This window comes from Sebastes fasciatus, chromosome 22 (genome assembly GCF_043250625.1).
Source record: "Sebastes fasciatus isolate fSebFas1 chromosome 22, fSebFas1.pri, whole genome shotgun sequence".
Classification (NCBI taxonomy): Eukaryota; Metazoa; Chordata; class Actinopteri; order Perciformes; family Sebastidae; genus Sebastes; species Sebastes fasciatus.
Window position 1 is genome coordinate 23,527,406 of NC_133816.1, and position 21,569 is coordinate 23,548,974.

Below are 21,569 nucleotides of genomic sequence, written 5' to 3' on the forward strand. Positions count from 1 at the left end.
TCCTCTTCCTCCTCCTCCTCCTCCTCTTCCTCCTCCTCCTCCTCCTCCTCCTCTTCCTCTTCCTCCTCCTCCGTCTCCTCCTCCTCCTCCTCTTCCTCCTCCTCCTCCTCCTCCTCTTCCTCCTCCTCCTCCTCCTCTTCCTCCTCTTTCTCCTCCTCCTCATCCTCCTCCTCCTCCTCCTCCTCTTCCTCTTCCTCCTCCTCCGTCTCCTCCTCCTCCACCTCTTCCTCCGTCTCCTCCTCCTCCTCCTCTTCCTCCTCCTCCTCCTCCTCCTCCTCCTCCTCCTCCTCCAGGTGGCTGGCAGACAGGAAACTGGTCATCTGGGTCAGAGACAGACGGTCACTTTAGTTTTTTAATCAGTAAAAACTCGATAATCACGGCAGACACACGATTAAATATTAATAATGAATGGAAACACAATATAAATTAATAAATATACTATAACAAATAAAGATTAACAAATATAGATTAATAAATATAGATTAATATAATATACTGTAATAAATATAGTTTAACAAATACAGATGAATAAATATAAATTAATAAATAAAGATTAATAAATATACTATAATAAATATAGATCAATAAATATAGATTAATGAATATCAAACAGAGTTAATCTGCTCCTCGACATTTATCCAGTGGTGGAAGAAGTACTCAGTTACTTTACTGAAGTAAAAGTACTATTACCACACTGTAAAAAATACCGTGGTACATTAAAAGTACTATTACCACACTGTAAAAATACTTAAAGTATTTAGTAATTTTACTGTAATAGAGTATTTATTACAGTGTGGTATTAGTAATTTTACTGTAACAGAGTATTTGTACAGTGTGGTATTAGTATTTTAATTGTAACAGAGTATTTTTACTATGTGGTATTGGTACTTTTACTTTTTATTTGAAATCCTACTGCAGTAAAAGTACAGCAATATTACCAGCAAATGCTTGAAAGTATTACAAATACTGCACTGTCCCAATTTAACAGTGCAATATGTTGCATCTGTGTAATATTGTGCAACACGTGGAGTTACCTGCTGTCTCCTGTTTGATGTGAGGCTGCAGCTTCTGGTCCTGCAGCAGCTCCATCTGAGGTTGCAGCAGCATCATGTCCTCCAGTTGTCTCCTCTGAGGCAGCATCATGTCCTCCAGTTGTCTCCTCTGAGGCAGCATCATGTCCTCCAGTTGTCTCCTCTGAGGCAGCATCATGTCCTCCAGTTGTCTCCTCTGAGGTTGCAGCAGCATCATGTCCTCCAGTTGTCTCCTCTGAGGCAGCATCATGTCCTCCAGTTGTCTCCTCTGAGGCAGCATCATGTCCTCCAGTTGTCTCCTCTGAGGCAGCATCATGTCCTCCAGTTGTCTCCTCTGAGGCAGCATCATGTCCTCCAGTTGTCTCCTCTGAGGCAGCATCATGTCCTCCAGTTGTCTCCTCTGCAGCTCGATCTCTCTCCTCAGACCTGCAGCCTCCTCCTCGTATCCGGTCACAGTTCTCTCCACCACCGCTAAGATCTCCTGAGCTGCTGCAGTCAGCTTCTCTACGACGACTCCTCTCAGCATCTCGGCTGTAGACACGACTAGAGCCATGTTGGTACTGTTCCCGTGTTGTTCCCGTGTTGTTACTGTGTTGGTACCTGCAGGAAGAAACGCGCGGGATGTCTGGATCGGATGTTGTCACACTGTGACCCCGCTCTACTCCGCCTCTGATTGGCTGATACTCCCTGCCTTCATCAGGGTCAGCCAATCAGAGGCCGAGGAATGATACTCAGTGTTTCTATTCATATAGCAGCATAATAGAAGGTAGGAACAGTATAAGTACAATATTATTATAATAAAATAAAAAATAAAAAATAATAATATAGCATAACATGACATAATACAATATAATAATAATAATAATAATAATAATATAGTGTTTATATAATAACATGACACAATACAGTATAATAATAATAATATAGCATAACATGACATAATACAGTATAATAATAATATAGCATAACATGACATAATACAGTATAATAATAATAATAAACACATAGTATAATATTAAATCAATAATAAACCTGCAATTTATTGAATTGCCCGTCATAAATGTGTTTAATAAGGAAACTGATTAATAATTGAATTGATATTTCTGTTTTAATTTGCATCTTTATTTTTTTTGTTAATCTTTGTATTAATTCCCTTATTTATTTATTTACTTTTCTTTAAAAAAAATAAGTGCACATTTTTTAAAAATGTAATAAAAATACATACACGAATGAATAAAGGGGGAAATTAAACAGAAGAGTAAATAAATAAGGGAATTAATACAAATATATACATAAAGAAGCAAATCAAAACAGAAATATCAATTTATGTCGCATTTTTATAAATTAATTAATTAATGGCTAGATATATTTTTAATATTGTTTTTGCTACATTTAATGACACATTTATTTATTTATTATTCTTGATTTTAGCAGGTTCCATCCCACATAGTAGTATTGTTTCTATTCACTGATATTTATCTAGTTTACCTTTATACTTATACTTCCTGTTTTACTATCTAGTTGTACATGTATATATATATAAAAATATATGTATATATATATATGTATACATACTAGTACTTGTACTGCAGTAAATACTACTATTTCACATATATATGTATGTGTATATATACACATACATATATACATATATATATATATGTGAAATTATATATATATATATCAATTAGTCCAGGTCACACACACTCTCTTTGAGATACCACTCATTTATTGATTGAAGATGGTTTGTAAATCCTTGTGTGAATAGAGGTTACTAAAATACAGAGAATAAAATAGAAAACATGTGCAGGCATTAGTAACATGTAGTAATAATAAACAAACAGTATGGTATGAAATTCAATGCAAGCTAAACAGTTTAAACAGGAACAACAGGAGGAGAACAAAGCCTTCTGAACTATAAGGGAGCGTCAACAAACAGCAGCCTCAGGCTCTCATGCAGTTCAATGAGCAGAGTGCACACAGAGGGGGATAGGAGGAGTTGTGCGACGGTCCCTTAATGACGGCCGTATGCAGAAGAAGAAGCTGCAGCCTCGGAGACGAAGTGAAGATGTTCTACTGGATGAAGAGGAGCAGCAGCGGCTCGGAGTCTCTCTCTGGTCTCAGTAACATGAACATGTCTAAAGCGGAGATCCTCAGAGGAATAGTGACTGAGAAGATGAGCACAGCAGCTCAGGAGATCTTAGCGGTGGTGGAGAGGACTGTGACCGGCTACGAGGAGGAGGCTGCGGGGCTGAGGAGGGAGGTCGAGCTGCAGAGGAGACAACTGGAGCTGCTGCTGCAACCGAGAGTCAAACTGGAGAGGAAAGGTCTGCAGATATCACACCGATATCACACCGATATCACACAGATATCACACCGATATCACACCGATATCACACAGATATCACACCGATATCACACCATATAACACCGATATCACACAGATATATAGCACCGATATCACACAGATAGTACACCGATATCACACAGATATAACACCGATATCACACCGATAGTACACCGATATCACACAGATATAACACCGATATCACACCGATATCACACAGATATAACACCGATATCACACCGATATCACACAGATATCACACCGATATCACACCGATATCACACAGATATAACACCGATATCACACAGATATATAGCACCGATATCACACAGATAGTACACCGATATCACACAGATATAACACCGATATCACACCGATATCACACAGATATCACACCGATATCACACAGATATAACACCGATATCACACAGATATATAGCACCGATATCACACAGATAGTACACCGATATCACACAGATATAACACCGATATCACACCGATATCACACAGATATCACACCGATATCACACAGATATCACACCGATATCACACAGATATAACACCGATATCACACAGATATATAGCACCGATATCACACAGATAGTACACCGATATCACACCGATATAACACCGATATAACACAGATATCACACCGATATAACACAGATATAACACCGATATCACACCGATATCACACAGATATAACACCGATATCACACAGATATATAGCACCGATATAGCACCGATATCGCACCGATATAGCACCGATATCGCACCGATATAGCACCGATATCGCACCGATATAGCACCGTTATAGCACCGATATAGCACCGATAAAGCGCAGATATAGCGCCGATATCACGCCGATATAACGCAGATATAATGCTGATATAACACAGATATAACACCTGCAGGCACACATTATGTGCATTGTTGAACTCCATTTAAGAACCGTCTAGAGCAGGGGTCAGCACCCTTTACTATCTGAAGAAACATTTAGGCAAAACATGTGATCATTGTGATGAAGGTAACACAGTTTATAGTCTAAGTATATAGTAAAGAAGTCTAATGCAGTGAGGGCCAAAGAGACAATGTACTACGGAGTATTAGGGCCACATTGAGGGAAAAAACATCTGAGATTTACACAATAAAGTCAGAATATTACAAGAAAAAAAGTCATATTTTGAGAAAAAAAGTCGTAATATTATGGGAATAAAGGCATAACTTTACGAGAAAAAAGTCGTAAATTAAGAGAAAAAAGTCGTAATATTACGAGAATAAAGTCGTAATATTATAATAAAGTCATAATTTTACAAGAAAAGAAGTCGTAATATTACAAGACTAAAGTCGTAATATTATAATAAAGTCATAATTTTCCGAGAAAAAAGTCGTAATATTACGAGAATAAAGTCATAACTTTACAAGCATTTCTGAAAGTTACAAATAGTCCCTTTAACTTCATGATAAAAATAATTTATATTTATTTTAGACAGAGAAAGGTTAAGAAACGTGTGGTAATTTGTAAATAATAGTAAAAATCCACAATTAAAACTCCGTACTATATTCATTCATGGAGCTCTGCAAGTCACTGCATGTTCTAGAACACTGTCCGGCACATATTTCAGAATAAAGGCCTTGAGTTAACAAATGAAGGGAAGCTTAGTTTGTTAAGCTTGTTTTCACATGTTGTTTCATGTGCTTCTTCTCTATCAAGCTGCGAACACGCGACTGCACCTTCATGTGTTTCCGGACACGTTCGGCTGTTTACATCTTCACTTTTAGAAAAATATATATATATTTATGTGTGTGTCTGACTTTGTTTTTCTTTTGATTGACAACATGAAGCCCTGATCCCAGACCTGGAGGACCAGGAGGTGGTGGTTCTGAGTGGTGAGGAAGAGGAGGAGGAGGAGCAGCAGCAGTCAGGTACGTCTTCACCTTTTAAACCTGTTTATACAATTAAATAAAAACAGTGTGGAGTTACTGTAAAAGTACTAAAACCACACTGCTGATGTTGGTGCTGAGCTGAGCCGGCTGAGTGTTGGTTAAACTGAGCTCACCTGTGTTCAGGTGGTTTAACTGAACTCACCTGTGTTCAGGCGGTTAAACTGAGCTCACCTGGTCAGGTGGTTTAACTGAACTCACCTGTGTTCAGGTGGTTAAACTGAACTCACCTGTGTTCAGGTGGTTTAACTGAACTCACCTGTGTTCAGGTGTGGAGGACACCGGCAGTCTGGGCCTCCTGTGGTTTGATGACGAAGAGGAGGATGATGATGGTGGTGGTGGTGATGAAGAGCAGCAGCTGTCAGCGATGAGCTCCAGACAGAGACGAGAAGATCTGAAGGACCCGGATTATCAAATCAAATCAAATCAAATCAAATCAATTTATTTTTGTATAGCGTCAAATCACAACAGAAGTTATCTCAAGACGCTTTATATGTAGAGCAGGTCTATGACCGTACACCATAGTTTTGAGACCCAACAGGATCCACCAAGCGCACTGTGGCCAGGAAAAACTCCCCGATTACTGGGAAGAAACCTGGAGCAGAACCGGGCGCAGGGCGGGCGGCCATCTGCCGAGACCGGCTGGGGGGATAGATAGATAGAGTGAGAGAGAGAGAGAGAGAGATAGAGAGAGAGAGATATAGAAGCAGCCACAATAGCAGTCTAGCAGCTGTAATAACTAATACAAGTAGGGCTGATAACACAAAACCAATAGTGGTGGATGGAAAGAGTGATAATACAACTATCGGAAAGCCAGCACTGTCCAGCATCTCTCCTCAGTACGTCCATGTGTGTTGGTGTGGGACGTCCCTGCGATCGATGCCCGTGCATTGGTTCCTGCAGCATCAGCATGCTTGCTGGGAGCTCTTGATGTCTTTGGCAGTGATTGAGAAGTGTTATTCTCCAGGCTGCCACATTGTCATTAGGTGTTGGAAATCCCTCGTTAGCATTGGTAGTCCCTCGTACAGACGTAGTTAATTAGGGATGGTAGCAGTTGGTGTCAAGCAGGCACCGACGCGGCAGCAGATGCAGCCACAATACCGGAGACCACCAAGATCCAGGTGAAACCCTGCTCCAAGTGTACCCATGCTCCAGGTATAACCTCGCTCCCGGTGTGATCCCGCTCCAGGTATGACCTCACTCCAGGTGTGACCCCGCTCCACGGTTAGCTGCGAGACAAGGAGGCACAAGGACTCCCGGGAAGGAATGAAGTTAGTAACAACATGGACATGGGACATGAGTATATACAGGTTCCATGTGAATCATAATTTAAAAATGTACTTAATTAATAAAAAACATCCTCAATTATTAACATGAACATACAGAAAGAAACAGACATCAGAGAGACAAACATTATTTTAACTGACAGGTTAGGCACTTTGTAAAGCAGAGAAACAATCTATCAGTTATCACTTCATTTATTTACTTGATTTATTTAAAAAAATTGACAATTTATTTTGCTATCAGTGTACCAGACAGATAAATACAATGATGTAAAGATATAGTATTTGATGCATTTTGGATGAAGAGATAAAAAAACAAAAAACAAACAGTATTGTTAAATTGACTCACTACCTGGTAGAATACTTGACTAAACATGTTGCATACTAGAGAGTACCAAATACATACTGAATACTAAACGTTACTTCAAGCAAAGTTTATTTTAAAGTCTCTAAACTTCCTTGTCCTTATAAATAAGTAGTATACTTCAAGTTTATTATATGAAGTATACTTAAATAAAGTTCAAGTATATTCCCCCCGAAGTATACATTATATAGTAAGCATATTAATATCAATGTGCTAGTAGTATACTTGTAAGTGTACTAATACAATACTTCTTGGGACTAAATCTACCCATTTTTTAGTCTCTAAAAGTATACTTTTAATTTTACTTTAAGTGAAAGAACAGTAAACTTTGAGTACACAACTAGTTTATACCTAAGGTTCATTTTGTACTGCAACTATACTATGAACTATACTACAAGTGAACTTATAGGTATATATGATAGGTAGAATATTATATGAAGAAAGCTGATCAGCTATAAATAACTTCTAGTAGTAAAAACAGTTATAGTGACATAAAAGATTAATTAATTGTGAAATGGGTCATAAAAACAACTGAAATCCATGAAGGGTTAAAAACATTATTTTGGTTAAAACCTCTCTAAATGTCAGAATATGTCCTATCTTCCTGTCCATCTGTGATCTACCTGTTAAGTCTGTTCTGAGATTGATTAGTGATACCTGCCGAGGCCTGAAGGGGAAGCTCGCGACTACGGTGCCTCATCCTCATGAGACTGCCAGAGAGTAGGCATCGTGTCACGAGTCTCAATACAAATATATATATATATATATATAAAAGTAAACTGAAAGTATACTCTCTTATTTAAATTTTTAAATAAGTATACTGATAGCACACTTGAATGAACTTCTATTTGGTAAAGGTGCACATGTAGCATGATGTAATCAGTCCTCCATCTCCTTCAGTTAGGTGTTTCTTCCTCATCGATCTGTAACACACAGATGAAACATATTCATGCACAAGATAATATTTTATAGAGTAACTACACCCAGGATATTAATTGTGCTTATGCTACCATCTGGTGGATGCTCTGTGCTCTGTCCATACCCTGTATGCTGTACAATAGGGTGACTGACAATGCAGAATCACTACATCACAGCTGGTAATGTGGGGGCTTTCTCAAACTGCCACCTCCCTACCCACTTCCTCTCTGATTGCACGTTCACATGGAGGGTCCGCCATATTAAGTCCATCCCAAACCAATTAGCGGTGAGTGGAAGTAGGTTATAAAACCCTCCAACAGCAAACCTGCAATGATGCTGACTTGCTGGCCACGTGCAACGGTGTTTTGTATCCATCATGGAACGCGCTCCGTACAAATGTAAGTTCTGTGCAACTACCCGCACAAACGTAAACTGATCAAACTAGTCAAAGTTGGAGAATAGAGGCTTTAATATCACACCGAGCATCCAACCTGTACTCGTCAAATACAGACGCTTGGTCAGAGGCCCTCGGCGTCTGATACCTATTCACTAAGGCACCCTTTAGTGTCCGTATGAGACGCACCGGGCTTTCAACTGAATCCAATGTAAACCCATCTGCACCTCCTTAGCTACAAGCTAGTATGACATGGTTGGTACCAATGGATTCCTTAGGTTTTCCAGTTTAATATGCCAGTTATGTGTCAATTTAAGTACAAGTACCTCAAAACAGATGTCAGTATCTTCCCTCTAGCTTTAAAACTGAGCCCGCTACAACCTAAAAACCTCAAGTTGTGTTCATGCGTTAAAGAAATTAGAGGAGTTAAAATTAATTTGCGTCAAGGTGTTATTATTATGTTAACTTTGACAGCCCAAATATAAATACAGGTTGGTTTTGAGCTAATATCAGAATGCTACTTTGGTCCTGCTGCAGACTTAAGGGGTCACTGAGGGATTCATCTTATCTTTTTTCTGTCCGTAGTTTTGAGCCGTGGTTTGTGTCGAGGCCGTGGCTCAAATTATTTGCAGCGTCTAAAACAAAACACCACGTATGACATACTTAGCTGGTGTGAACGTGTGAAACAGAAGTTCTCATCAAACATGTCTGGTCACAACTCCAAAGTGACATCTAGATACTGTTGTTTGAATGCACACATATGACTTCTTTAGCACTTTACTTCAAAGTGCATTAAATTACCTTCCTTCTTCAATCATGGGTTTAATCTTGATTAAATATTTTAATCCATTGACAGCCCTTATTTACGTAAATGTTGATTTATATGTGTTTCCGACACAGTTAAACAACTGTAGTCTTCTAAATTCAACCCACAATATTTTTCACAAGCTACTTGATCTAAATACTGAAGGTACAACTACAAAATCTTGTGGTTTTTACAGAGTGAAGCATCTATTACCTCCTAAACAAAGAATACAGACTGTCACAAAATAACGTTTATTAGCGACCGATGATATGACCTGCAGAGCTATGAGTCAATCACCAGAATCACCAAACCTTAGTATAATTTTAGTACCTAGCTGTTTCTTCCAGTAAAGTAGTCCCATCACCAGCAGCAGGAACAGTACGACCTTGACAACGGTCCAAAGCATATGAATGTCTTTGTCAGATGCTGGAAAGATGACAGAAAGTACTTTATTTAAAAAAAATACTGAGTCAATACAATACTGCAGGTCTGAGTTTGTGTTGGAATTGTTCTGCCCCGTACTGATCACAACTTGCACATTGTAGGTTTATGCAACACATTTTAATGCGGCATGCTTCCAGCCCAGTCGCCAGGAAAAATTGTTGGCATTGGACATTTCTGCTAACCAGGTACGTATATGCATTGCATTCGGGTCGCATTTGGTCAGTACAAGTGACGTAGTTCAAAGAGTGAAAAGAGACACAGCGGTCAGCGTCATTTTCACTGTACAAACGTAGTCGTTTTAAGCCCAACCATGTAGTTGTTCTTTCTAAACGTAACTATAGTGGTTTGTTGTTACGTTACGTTGTTACGTTATATTGTTACGTTACGTTGTTACATTACGTTGTAATGTTGCGTTGTTACATTGCGTTGTTACGTTGCATTCTTACGTTACTTTGTTATGTTGCGTTGCTACGTTGCGTTGCTACATTATGTTGCTATGTTGCGTTGTGTTACATCGTTATGTTACATCGTTATGTTACAGTTTTATGTTTATGTATGACCTGTTTTTAAATCAACGTTATCTGCTTTCATTTCAAAATAAAGGCCCTCAAGCATTTTTTTCTGTGGACAGAATTCCTTCATTTGTTAACACAAGGCTTTTATTCTGAAATAGGTGCCGGACTGTGTTGTAGAACATTCAATGATTTCCAGAGCTCCATGAATGAATATTTTACGGGGTTTTAATTGTGGATTATTACCATTATTTAGAAAGGGCTGACAGCAGCAGCTGAAGCAGCTGAAGCAGCTGAAACGCAGCTGGTGTGAACACCCAAAGTGCCGCCGATCTGTGAGTTCGGTGTTTGGCTGCATTACATGAGTTTGTGCTGACTCACCCACTTGCTCAGAGAGCGTGCTGTTTAGGAGATTATAGAAGTTAGCACAACTAACCATCAGTAACTTCATTAAAATAGCAAAACAGTAAATATTGTCCCACCTCTGACAGACAGCCAGCTCTGTGGTGATTCTCCGGCTCCAGAGATGTTGCACTTGTAGAGTCCTTCATCAGACCAGGAAACACTATGGATGGTCATGTTTCCTGTAGAGCTGCTCCTGATGAGGCGGCCATCTTTATAGAAAACAGCTGTGAGGTTGGAGGAAGTCGTCTTGTTCCTGCAGCTCAGAGTCACATCGTCTCCCTCCATCACAGGAAGGACTGGACTCTCCAGGATCACTGAACCAGCTGAACAACATTACAACATGTTTGGAAGCAGAAGTGCAATAAACACAATACTTTAGAGGTAATATTTTTGTCATTGATATGCAAGTTTAGAGTTGAAATCTGCAATCAACCTACCAGTGACAGTGATGTTGACAGTGTTGCTTCTCTCTCCTCTTCCACCTTCACACCAGTATTCTCCACTGTCTGATGTAAAGGCAAAGTCAATGGTGCAGGTCACCGTTGATGCCACTGTGCTATTTGAACATTTTGGAAAGGATCGGTTGATGTTCCTCACTTTCCACCCAGCTGAGACATTGACCCCCTCACAGGTAAAATAGACAGACCCGTATTCAAAGAGCTGCAGTCGGGTTGGAACGATACGAAAAGCTGCATCTGAAAACAGACAGAGAACAATGTGAATGAAGAACTTGCTTCCGAGAAAGAAACCAGGTGCATACTGTTATAAAAAAGGAACGTCTGCAGAAATGTGTCTTAAGAAGTGAGTTTAAGGCAAGGAGTTGCAATGCCAGGGAGCCCTGATAACAACAGTTCTATCCAACCAGTTCTTATTCACAGGGCGCCAAATACCAACGCTTTGTCACGGCTGTCAGTGTTTGATACCGCTGCACAAGGCACCCTTTAATGCCGGTATGCGATGCACCGGGCTTTCCATTAACTAAAATTTAAACCCATCCGTGGCAACATTAAATGTTCATGGAAAGTGCTGTGGTGACATAGTTTAAAGAGTTAAAGCGACACACAGGGCTGGTGGACGGGGAGTTGGATGGGTCCAAAAAACACAAGGCTTTCCACCAGGGATATGCATTGCATTCGCGTCACATTTGGTCAGAGCAAGTGACGTAGTTTAAAGAATGAAAAGAGACACAACGTTCAGCGTCATTTTCACTGTACAAACGTAGTAGATTTAAGCTCAACCATGTTGTATTTCTAGTCTTAAGCAGGTGTTTTTGTTTAATTCACAACAAAAAGCATGTGTTAACATAATATGTGACGAGTTGGGATAAGAGCGTATTGTTCTCTCACCACTGGTTACTACCCAGGACATAGGAACAGGGAGGAGACCCTGAACAGAAGAACCCAGGTTGTGATCTGACTGTTACTGGTGTTAGTTAGATTTTTGTTTGCTTTTAGTTTGTTTATTTGTTAAGGGATCTGCGGGGTTAGGAGGTGTGCTTTTGTTTTCTTTGTCTGACAGTTTCGCGCCACCTGAAGCCCTCATTTTTTTTTATTTGTGTGCTCTTAGTTTAAGTGACTAACTTTTATTTCCTTTATTTCAACCACTACCGCAATAAACCAAGTGATTCCCTAAGAACACTAGCGTTATGTGGCTTCCCTTACCCCTAGACCACCTCTGGGTTGTAACACTGACTCATACGGAGTCAGAAGTTCATAAATGTAGTATGGATAGCTAGATACCAGGTTAGTCTTGAAACAAAAATGTTAAATTGATTTGAAAATTAACCTCTAGCCACTGAAGAAACATTTGGACAGAGGTGTGGTTGTAAAAATTGAACACATTAAAAAACCTGCTGTTACATTTTGGACCAATTGTAGTTGAAAGAGACAGTTATTGCTTCGGCATCATTTGAAGGAATAACATAAATCCAAAGAGATGAGATGACAACGCTCTTAAGCAGTCAAAGAGCACTCTCAGGTTTTAAGCTACAGGTTTTTGACTATGGATCAAATAAAATGAGCTCACATTTACTGATATTTAGGTGCAGAAATAAAGCCAGAGTTGCCAGGTTCTACTGTTACATTAGCGGAGTGTCATCAGCATAATAGCGAGTTCCGGGTCAGTGCTCTCAGACTTCATTTTTTCTCTTCCTTTTGAAGAAAAGAGTAGAAGATTTAAACTTCTTGAAACCCAAACCACGAACTTGAGATGGTATTTTGTTATGCAGGTGTTATATGAAGCTGGCTTTAGAGTTAGGGTTAAGGTTTTAGGGTTCGGGTTCCGGTTCCGGTTGGGAACGACTAATTTCTACTTACCAGGTGGCTTAGAATAATTTTGCTGAACATGTGCAACCAGCAGCATCAACACATTCATCACTGGAGAGACAAAAGAGGAGAGATTTGTTTATACTGTATGAAGTCCAAAACGTTTGTGCAGCTGTGAAACACTTAAAATGTTTCTGTGTACCAACCATGTCATATTAGCTTATGGGGAAGGAGGTTAAATAAACTCCAAACTTATGCTAAATTTTGGCGAGGAAAAACTGGCATAGCAATTTTCAAGTCTCAAGTTTTGGGGCAAGTCATTGTCAAGTCAGCACACTGACATACTGACAGCTGTTGTTGCCTGTTGGGCTGCAGTTTGCCATGTTATGATTGGAGCATATTCTTTATGCTAAATGCAGTACCTGTGAGGGTTTCTGGACAATATTTGTCATTGTTTTGTGTTGTTAATTCATTTACAATAATAAATATATACATACATTTGCATAAAGCAGCATATTTGCCCACTCCCATGTTGATAAGAGTATTAAAAACTCCATTTAAGGTACATTTTGAACAGATACAATTTGTGTGATTAATCGTGATTAAATATTTTAATCGATTGACAGCCCTAATTTGAATATTAATGGTTTAATGAAATACCTTAAAACATCGCAGAACCTAACATGATTTGGCATATAGCTTCCATAAAGGACACCTGACACAAATACATCTGTTGAAATGCAAATCGAATCTGGTCCATACGTTGATTCTCACAGAGGAACTTCTTTAGTTCCACAAATATAATTACATGTATCGATACACCACACAATAAAAAGGGATAACTTAGTCATTTATCTCTAAAACTTATATGTTACCATCGTTTCTATTTAGTTTACTATTATTTATATAGAGGAACAAGGCATGGAGAAAGAAGACAAATGCAGTACTCACTCAATCTGAAGCAGAGAGCTGTAACCTCCATGATGTCTTGCTGCTGACTGTCTGAGCGTCAGACTGAATCAAAGCTAAATACAGAATGATGCAGTTGAGAACTTCCTCTTCCTGTGCACATTATTTCCGGGGTTAAGCAGGCTGCAGCTCTAGCTTTAAAATACTTCAAATGATCTTAGATTTGGGCAAAAGGTACATAAAAAAATCACTTGTAGTGTGCTCTAGACACTCTAGAAAGTGTACTTTAAAGTATACTCTCCGTTAATTACTAGCTAAATAGTTTTTATACTGCAAGTACACTTGTAGCCCACATTTTAACAGAGATTTGAGTCTGCTACTCAAGAATACTTAATCATACTTTTCCTAAGTGTAGCTCGATCAAACGATTAAGTATGAGTAGGCCTATAAGCTAAGTATACTTAGACTTCTCTGTAAATTTGTCAGTATAGTTGCAGTACAAAATACAGGTGGTTTACTTAGGTGTAAACTAGTTGTGTACTCAAAGTTGACTATTTTTACATTTAAAGTATACTTAAAAGAATACTTTTATAAACTAAAAAGTGGGCCAATTTGGTCTAGAAGTATTGATGTAGTACACTTAAAAGTATAGTACTAGTACACTCATATTAGTATACCTACTACATAAAATATACTTTGGAAATATACTTGAACTTTACTTAATTTTCCTTCATAAAATAAGCTTGAAGTATACTACTTTTTCCTAAGAGTTACTGTTTTAGAGGCTTTTCCATCCTGAAAACAAATCAAATTGAAGGGTTTCCTGAACACTTGGAAGTCTGAGTATGAAAGAACTATTAATACATCAACTGTTTTTACAACAGGTTATACAGACTTGGATCTAGTAGGCTGAGAGGAGGGACTGCAGAAGATAAGACTGAGCAGGCGCATTTGTTTAACTTAAAGACTTTGTACCCTGTGCAGCTCGCTGACTGAGAAAACATGCAAAAGGTAAGAAATCATTTTTAAATTAAACTTCTGCTGCTAAGATTTGATTTTTTAATTCAGAGAACACTTCAACTTTCTCGGAATGAGAGCAAGTTTGCCGTCACTGTTTTTTTTTTTATGGAACATGACTCATTTTTCACAGCCCGAGCAGACGGACTTATGCACTCAAAACTGTTCTGAAAATGTCTTTTAAACTTCTTCATCTTGTTGTATATGAGTTGAATTGAATGAGTTAAGTATTATCCATACATGCAAACACTTCTGACTGTATTAAAAGATCAATATGTTTATTTTTCCAGAACATCAAACCATTTTTGTCAACATGATCTTCCTATGAATTTAGTTTGTGGTTTAATTTAATCCCCAGCTCTGCATGATGCCTGGCCGGACGGACAGACTGTCCTGTAAATCTCAACTCAGTGTTTCCAGCTCTTTGATTTTCCATCACGCTGTTGCCTTCCTTCTCCTAACACACTCCCACAGAGGTAACGTAAACATTATCCATCCATCCATCTGCAACCGCTTATCCCGTTAGGGGTCGTGGGGGAGCTGGAGCCGATCCCATCCGACATTGGGCGAAGGCGGGTACACCCTGGACAGGTCGCCAGTCCATCGCAGGACGTATACATTAATATGATGATAAAGCGCATTATTGTAGAATATAATGTATTCATGTACTGTATGTGCTAAATAGGATGGGCAAAACAATGTCAATAAAATGCAATGCAATACAAACCCACCTCTAACTACGACCTCAGTTATAAGGTATAAAGATCACTGTCTGCTTCTTACTATCATTTACAACATTAAAGATATGCTGATTTGCTCATTACTATGCATTATGCAAAAATGATTACCAGGCAGCGCTGCCTTGAATGCAGAAAAATTGTCACCTCAGAAAAACTCTGTGGTAAAAAATGGAAATGAAAGTGTCTCTTTTGTTTGTTTGACTGATATGGTTTGTTTGACTTTGGCAGGTCAGTTAGATAAAGGCTGACCTGGATAATGTCGGGATCATATGTTGGTTTATCATTAACGTTGTGCAGAGTTAATTGAAGTGCTGCTGGCTTATAGATGTCTCTAGTCCAGTGTTGAATACATACTGTAATTATTTGTTGCAAACAAATTGTGTTTTCAGAGTTGTGTTTTTAGCGGTGCCAGCAGCATTAGAGATGGCAATGTCAGTCTATTGGCCCGTCGATTGGTCCACCATTTTTGTCCAGACTAAAATATCTCAACAACTATTGGATGGATTGCCATGACATTTGGTACAGATACCCATGGTGCCCAAAGGTTGCATCCTAAAGACATTGGTGATCCTCTGACTTTTCATCTTGCGCCACCAGCCGGTCAAAGTTGTCACTTAACCTAGGAGATATCTTTACATTTATTTGAAAGATTTGTACAAACTTTTGTAAAAACATTCATGTGAATTGTAATAACTTTGATGATCTTCTGACGTTTTGTCTAGCGCCATCATCAGGTCAACATTTTAACGTGTCCAATATTTTGGTTTATAACCAAATACCTGCAGAACTAAAAACGTTACCATCAGCCTCAGCTGCACTATGTTTTTTTCTAACAAGCAAGATGGTTGTAAGATGATGAACATGGTAAACAGTAGCTGTGTCTCAATTTGGATACTTCCGTTAGTACACTTCCATGTCGTACACTGTGCACACTATTTACTTATTTGTGTAGTGCGTGTATTCCGACAGGGTAGTGTTGTCTCAAATCACACACGGCCGCTATGTATTTACTGAAGCTTGGTAGAACAGCCGGTGATAGTCAGCCAATTACTACTGTTGTGTCAGCAGTTATTCAAATCAGACGGATACGTTAACCCAATAATGGCTTCTATTTCACTACAGTAAAGCACATTTATGACAAAAATTTGTATAGTTCAGTGTTTAGAGTTTCACTTGCAACTCCAGCAGCTTCCTTGCCCACCATTTTCATAAGTTTGAAACAGGTTGGTGGCCCCTCCTCTTCCGCTATGTAGCAAAGATGGCGACCAATGTGGGTGAGAAGTGTCCGGCGTTATGAATACAACATCCGGGTACTCGTAGTGCACTTCATTTTGCCACACTTCTCAGTATGAACGCACTTATGCGCTCAAAATAGTGTAAGTACGGAAGTAAGCAAATTGAGACACAGCAAGTATATCTGCTTAGCACCAGCATGTTAGCATGTTGATGTTAGCATTAGCTTAAAGCATATTGTAGACATTGCTTCGATGTTGCTCTTTCGTCTATTCTTGTTCTGTCTCTTCTAAACCCTAAATAACATCATCAATGGAAAAATTATGAAGCTTTAACCTGCACTTCAATTTCCATTCCAAATAAAAAAGTTGGAAAACAACAGTTTAGTCAGTTGTTGATACTGGAGTAGGAAATTTAAAAAACTATGTTTGTTCCTCAGGTCAGTCTCAGGCGACTGGTCAACCTCAGCCAATAGTGGCAATGGTCGGTGATGACATCACTTTGCCATGCCACGTGAAACCTGCCACGGATGCCGTTCACCAGATGCTGGAGTGGTCGAGACCTGACCTGAACCCCAGATTTGTCCATGTGAGACGGTTCGGCGAAGACCAACTGGTTGATCAGAATCCATCCTACAAAGGAAGAACATCGGCGTCCATCGACAGACTGAAACAGGGAGACATGTCACTGACGCTGTCCAAAGTGAAACTCTCTGATGAGGGAACGTACAGATGCTTCAGTCCAGGGTTAGAAACAGACTCTAGTGTTCAGCTCATTGTCGGTAAGTGAACATACTTGTTGATGGAGCATCCTTATAGTAAACGTGAAGATCCTGTCAAATGAAACCAGCAACATCTGTAGGGAGGGTTTTTCTATGCAAAGTGACAGCCATTCATTCAAACTGTTAACTTACCACTAACTAAAACAGGAGTTCTGTTTTGTGTCCTTAAAGTCAATATGGATAACCACATCATTAAACTCAGGCTGATTATTCTCTGGCTTTTCTCTTTCACAGTACCAGTATCAGTCACCACCATTGAGATAACCAAAGTCAGCAGTGGAGTGTTACAGTGTGAGTCTGAAGGCTGGTATGCAGAGCCTGAGGTGTTGTGGCTGGACGGCGAGGGAAACCTCCTCTCTGCAGGACCTCCAGAGACAGTCAGAGGTCCTGATGACCTCTATATTGTCAGCAGCAGAGTGACTGTGGAGAAGAGACACAGCAACAGCTTCACCTGTAGAGTCCAACAGAAGAACACCAACCAGACCAGAGAGAAACACATCCAGGTTCCAGGTGAGTTATTCATTTATTATCAATGTTTTAGCTTTAAAGCGCTGATTTTTAAACAAATATGTTGTTTTATCCTCTCAGATGATTTCTTCACGGACTCGTCTGGTGCTAACTCTTCTGCTTCTACCATCATTGGTTTGGTTGTCGGCATCTTGTTTATTCTTGTGGTCGCCTTCGTTGTGTGGAAATGGAGACAAAACAAAACCAGTAAGTCAAGAGTTTTTTAATACAACCCTGAGATGGTTCAGGATGTTCTCATACACCGTTCGTAGCTATACCTACAAAGAGTAACGCACTGTAATTCGTATATATCCCACAAAAACAATTAATAAGTAATCCACATAATTGTGAACCAGGAAGTATAAAGAGCGCCAAACATCACGTAGGGAGGAGGTCGGGGGGGATTGGTGGGTCAAAAAACACCAGACTTTCCACAGGAGACCGCTGATCATGTCCCGTGTGAAACCAGAAGTCAGCGTTGATTTATTTGTCGTGCAAGTTACATCACCTCCGTTGTTATTTTAAATCAAACCACGATCTTTCCCCTAAACCTAACTAAGTAGTTTTTGTTATGTACTTAAGTAATGACACTTCCGGTTGGGCGTAACTTAATGACGATCTTTGCCTAAACCTAACTAAGTAGTTTTGTTGCCTAAACCTAACAAAGTTTTTCCTATGAAGACGGAAGTTTATTTTGAAAAGACTGGAGTGGAAAGCTGACGCTGGACATTCGTAGGAAAAATGATGGATAACTTTTCGCAAGATATCATATGAACCATTGTATAAACATACTAATTTTACTCATTATAGTGACATAAGGAAGAGGTTTTACACCTTTGGTTTTGGTGAAATACACCATTTCCATGCAGTCATTTTTACAGCACATTCCATATTATTATCATTTAGAGGTGTTCATTGTTTTCAGTCATTTTAATGCAAACAATGTTTTAGCTTCTTGTTGATACGCTTGTTGTGCTTTTGCAGCTAATGTCCGTCTTTTCTGTTACTGTTTCTGCACACAGAGACCAAGAGGAACCTTGTGGATGAAGAAACTTGGGGAGGAGGAGAGAGGAAGAGCAACTCTATAAATAATGATTCAGAACAGGAGTCTCTCATAGAAAGAGAAACAGACAGCAGAGAGAAACTCACAGTAGAGACAGAGACAATGAAGAATCAGGTCAAGATGGAAGAAGATAATAGCGCTAAATGTTTAAGTGAAGAAACAGGACGTTCATGTCAAATAGAGGAGGAAACACACCGGGAGAAAGCAGAAGGAGAAATCAACAATACTCCAGCAGAGGGAGAAACACAACCAGAGGAAACAAAGTCTATAAATACTGAAACATCAGCTCCAGGTCCAGCAGAGAGAGGAACACAACCAGAGCAACCAGAGCAACCAAATACTGAAAGAGCAGCTGAGGGTCAGATGGATGGAGATGGACAACAACAACAGGTTAGGTCAGAAGGAAAGGCAAAGAATGATTCGGACAACAGGGATGACAATGTCAAGTCAATAAGTGAAGAAACACCAGCTCCAGGTCCAGCAGATGGAAGAACACAACCAGAGCAACCAAATACTGAAAGAGCAGCTGAGGGAGGACAGACGGGGAAGATTGACCCCACTCCATGTCCAACAGAGAGAGAAGGACACACAGATAATAATAGAGATAGGAAAGATGGAGTGGACAACACAACACCTCTATCTCCAGCGGATGGACCATCTCAGAAAGATGAAGAGGAGGACACTGAATCTACAAATAATGAACCAGCAGATCAAGGTTCAAATGAGGGAGACACACAAAGAGATGAACTCCAGGCAGGAGCAGAGAGAAACACTGAGGACGAGAAAAACACTGAAGCAGAACATCCATCTTCACCAAAAACAGATCGGCCAACTGAAGAACAGCCAGAGAAGAGTCCCAACAGCAGAGATGGAGAGGACGGTATGACATCCAGGAAAGGAAACACAACATCTGACCAGCCCCCGACAGCACAAGCACACAGTGATGTGGAGAATACAGAGGAAGAGACACAGAAAACAGAGGGAGAAACACATGGAAAGCAACGTATTAATGGTCAGCCAGAGAAGCAGCTGAATCAGGCAGACATTAATGATACAGCAACATCAAGAGCAGCATGTGGAAAGAGAAGACAGAAGAAGAAGTGACAGAAACTAAAATGTGGCAGAAGAAGAGCATCATCCGAACACCAGAGGAGATGAAGCTAGTTATTCAAGTGGCATCCCAGATCTTCAGCATGTGACGGGAATAGAAACAGACCAACAACAGAGCGCTGACGATACAAAACTATAGATAAAAGGAAGAATGCAGATCAATTTAAACTGCAGTTGGAGGAGCCAGACGACAATGAGAGGAATTAAATAACACTCCAAACCTACGCTAAATTTGGGCGAGTATAATCGGTCATGTCCATTTTCAAAGCGGTCCCTTGATCTCTGACCTCCAGATGTGTGAATGTAAATGGGTTCTATGGGTACCCACGAGTCTCCCCTTTACAGACATGCCCACTTTATGATAATAACATGCAGTTTGGGGCAAGTCATAGTCAAGTCAGCACACTGACACACTGACAGCTGTTGTTGTCTGTTGGGCTGCAGTTTGCTATGTTATGATTCGAGCATATTGTTTTATGCTAAATGCAGTACCTGTGAGGGTTTCTGGATCAATATATGTCATTGTTCTGTGTTGTTAATTGATTTACAATAATAAATATATACATACATTTGCATAAAGCAGCATATTTGTCCACTCCCATGTTGATAAGAGGATTAAATACTTGATAATTCTCCCTTTAAGGTACATTTAGAACAGATCAAAATGCGTGATTAATTTATGATTAACTATGTACAGTCATGCGATTAATCGTGATTAAATATTTTAATCGATTGACATCCCTAATTATAATATACGTTGTCTGCTTGTAGAGGAAACACATAATATTCCAGCTGCCTTTCAAACCAAATGCAGCCAGTTGCTTTAATTATTATTGAAAACTAAGAGTGCATGACGTTTTTGTATTCATAATTTTGGATGTTATGATGTTTCATGGTCTGAGTTCACTGTAAATAAAGATGTTGTGGAGGAGGCTGTGATTGCACTGACAACAAGAAATGTCATTTAGACCCTTTTTTATATCTTTTCAGCATCATGTTAAACTTTCTAATTGTCTTTTTATTACCAGTTTGTAATATGTTGCATCAGTGTGATGATACTGTATGTCCTTTATGAAATAAACCCAAAGAACTCCGTCTGTCCTGCAGTTCTTATTGAATAATTATATTTCATACAAAACAACTAAATAGATAATGACAATATAACAAACACACTTTAATAACACTCATTTATTTATGTAATCAATCAGAAACATGTTCAGAGCTCGTGTTGTGTCTTAACATACGACAACAGTCATTGTATTTAGCAGCTAATGTTGCACATTGAAACATGAATAAGTCAGTTTCTGAGGATCGGGGAGATGGATAAATTCAGGATATATGATATTCATTTATTCAAAGAAACTTCTCTTAAATCTTTATATTCCTCACAGTTCATTAAGAAGTGAGATTCTCTCTCTGCTGTCTCTCTGATTGCTGCAGAGCTGATTCACCTGTTAAAATCTGCACACCTGTAATCAATCTACTCATCAACACTGCA

The 21,569-nt window shown here is 39.3% G+C and overlaps 3 protein-coding genes across 4 annotated transcripts; 1 reads left to right on the plus strand and 2 right to left on the minus strand.

Moving 5' to 3' along the window:
• Positions 1-91: 91 nt before the first annotated feature.
• Positions 92-1,668, minus strand: LOC141760938 (uncharacterized). Its single transcript, XM_074624054.1, has 2 exons — positions 1,035-1,668; positions 92-320 (listed from the first exon to the last, which is right to left on the minus strand). Exons 1-2 carry the CDS (start codon positions 1,582-1,584, stop codon positions 160-162), a joined length of 711 nt encoding a protein of 236 aa, XP_074480155.1. The 5' UTR covers positions 1,585-1,668; the 3' UTR covers positions 92-159.
• Positions 1,669-7,744: 6,076 nt separating this feature from the next.
• On the minus strand, positions 7,745-13,725 carry LOC141760939 (low affinity immunoglobulin gamma Fc region receptor II-b-like). Of its 2 annotated transcripts, XM_074624055.1 has the most exons (6): positions 13,663-13,725; positions 12,763-12,822; positions 10,885-11,142; positions 10,525-10,770; positions 9,417-9,512; positions 7,745-7,892 (listed from the first exon to the last, which is right to left on the minus strand). In XM_074624055.1, exons 1-6 carry the CDS (start codon positions 13,691-13,693, stop codon positions 7,885-7,887), a joined length of 699 nt encoding a protein of 232 aa, XP_074480156.1. In that variant the 5' UTR covers positions 13,694-13,725; the 3' UTR covers positions 7,745-7,884. The 2 variants fall into 2 exon arrangements, with proteins under 2 accessions (XP_074480156.1, XP_074480157.1); XM_074624056.1 differs by lacking the exon at positions 9,417-9,512.
• A 1,945-nt stretch (positions 13,726-15,670) lies between these two features.
• LOC141761232 (uncharacterized) lies at positions 15,671-20,065 on the plus strand. The gene is made up of 4 exons (XM_074624560.1): positions 15,671-17,391; positions 17,626-17,901; positions 17,980-18,105; positions 18,921-20,065. Exons 1-4 carry the CDS (start codon positions 17,091-17,093, stop codon positions 20,063-20,065), a joined length of 1,848 nt encoding a protein of 615 aa, XP_074480661.1. The 5' UTR covers positions 15,671-17,090.
• The last annotated feature ends 1,504 nt before the right edge of the window (positions 20,066-21,569 follow it).

Excerpts from the sequence above, each read along its gene's own strand:
- LOC141760939 (XM_074624055.1), bottom strand. The coding sequence starts at position 13,693 with ATGGAGGTTACAGCTCTCTGCTTCAGATTGA. Across the intron at positions 12,823-13,662 it reads AGCTCTCTGCTTCAGATTGA|TGATGAATGTGTTGATGCTG; the intron begins GTGAGTACTGCA and ends TTGTCTCTCCAG. Across the intron at positions 9,513-10,524 it reads GAGCTGGCTGTCTGTCAGAG|CATCTGACAAAGACATTCAT; the intron begins GTGGGACAATAT and ends TCATCTTTCCAG.
- LOC141761232 (XM_074624560.1), top strand. The coding sequence starts at position 17,091 with ATGGTCGGTGATGACATCACTTTGCCATGCCACGTGAAACCTGCCACG. Across the intron at positions 17,392-17,625 it reads TAGTGTTCAGCTCATTGTCG|TACCAGTATCAGTCACCACC; the intron begins GTAAGTGAACAT and ends TCTCTTTCACAG. Across the intron at positions 18,106-18,920 it reads ATGGAGACAAAACAAAACCA|AGACCAAGAGGAACCTTGTG; the intron begins GTAAGTCAAGAG and ends TTCTGCACACAG.
- LOC141760938 (XM_074624054.1), bottom strand. The coding sequence starts at position 1,584 with ATGGCTCTAGTCGTGTCTACAGCCGAGATGCTGAGAGGAGTCGTCGTA. Across the intron at positions 321-1,034 it reads CATCAAACAGGAGACAGCAG|ATGACCAGTTTCCTGTCTGC; the intron begins GTAACTCCACGT and ends TCTCTGACCCAG.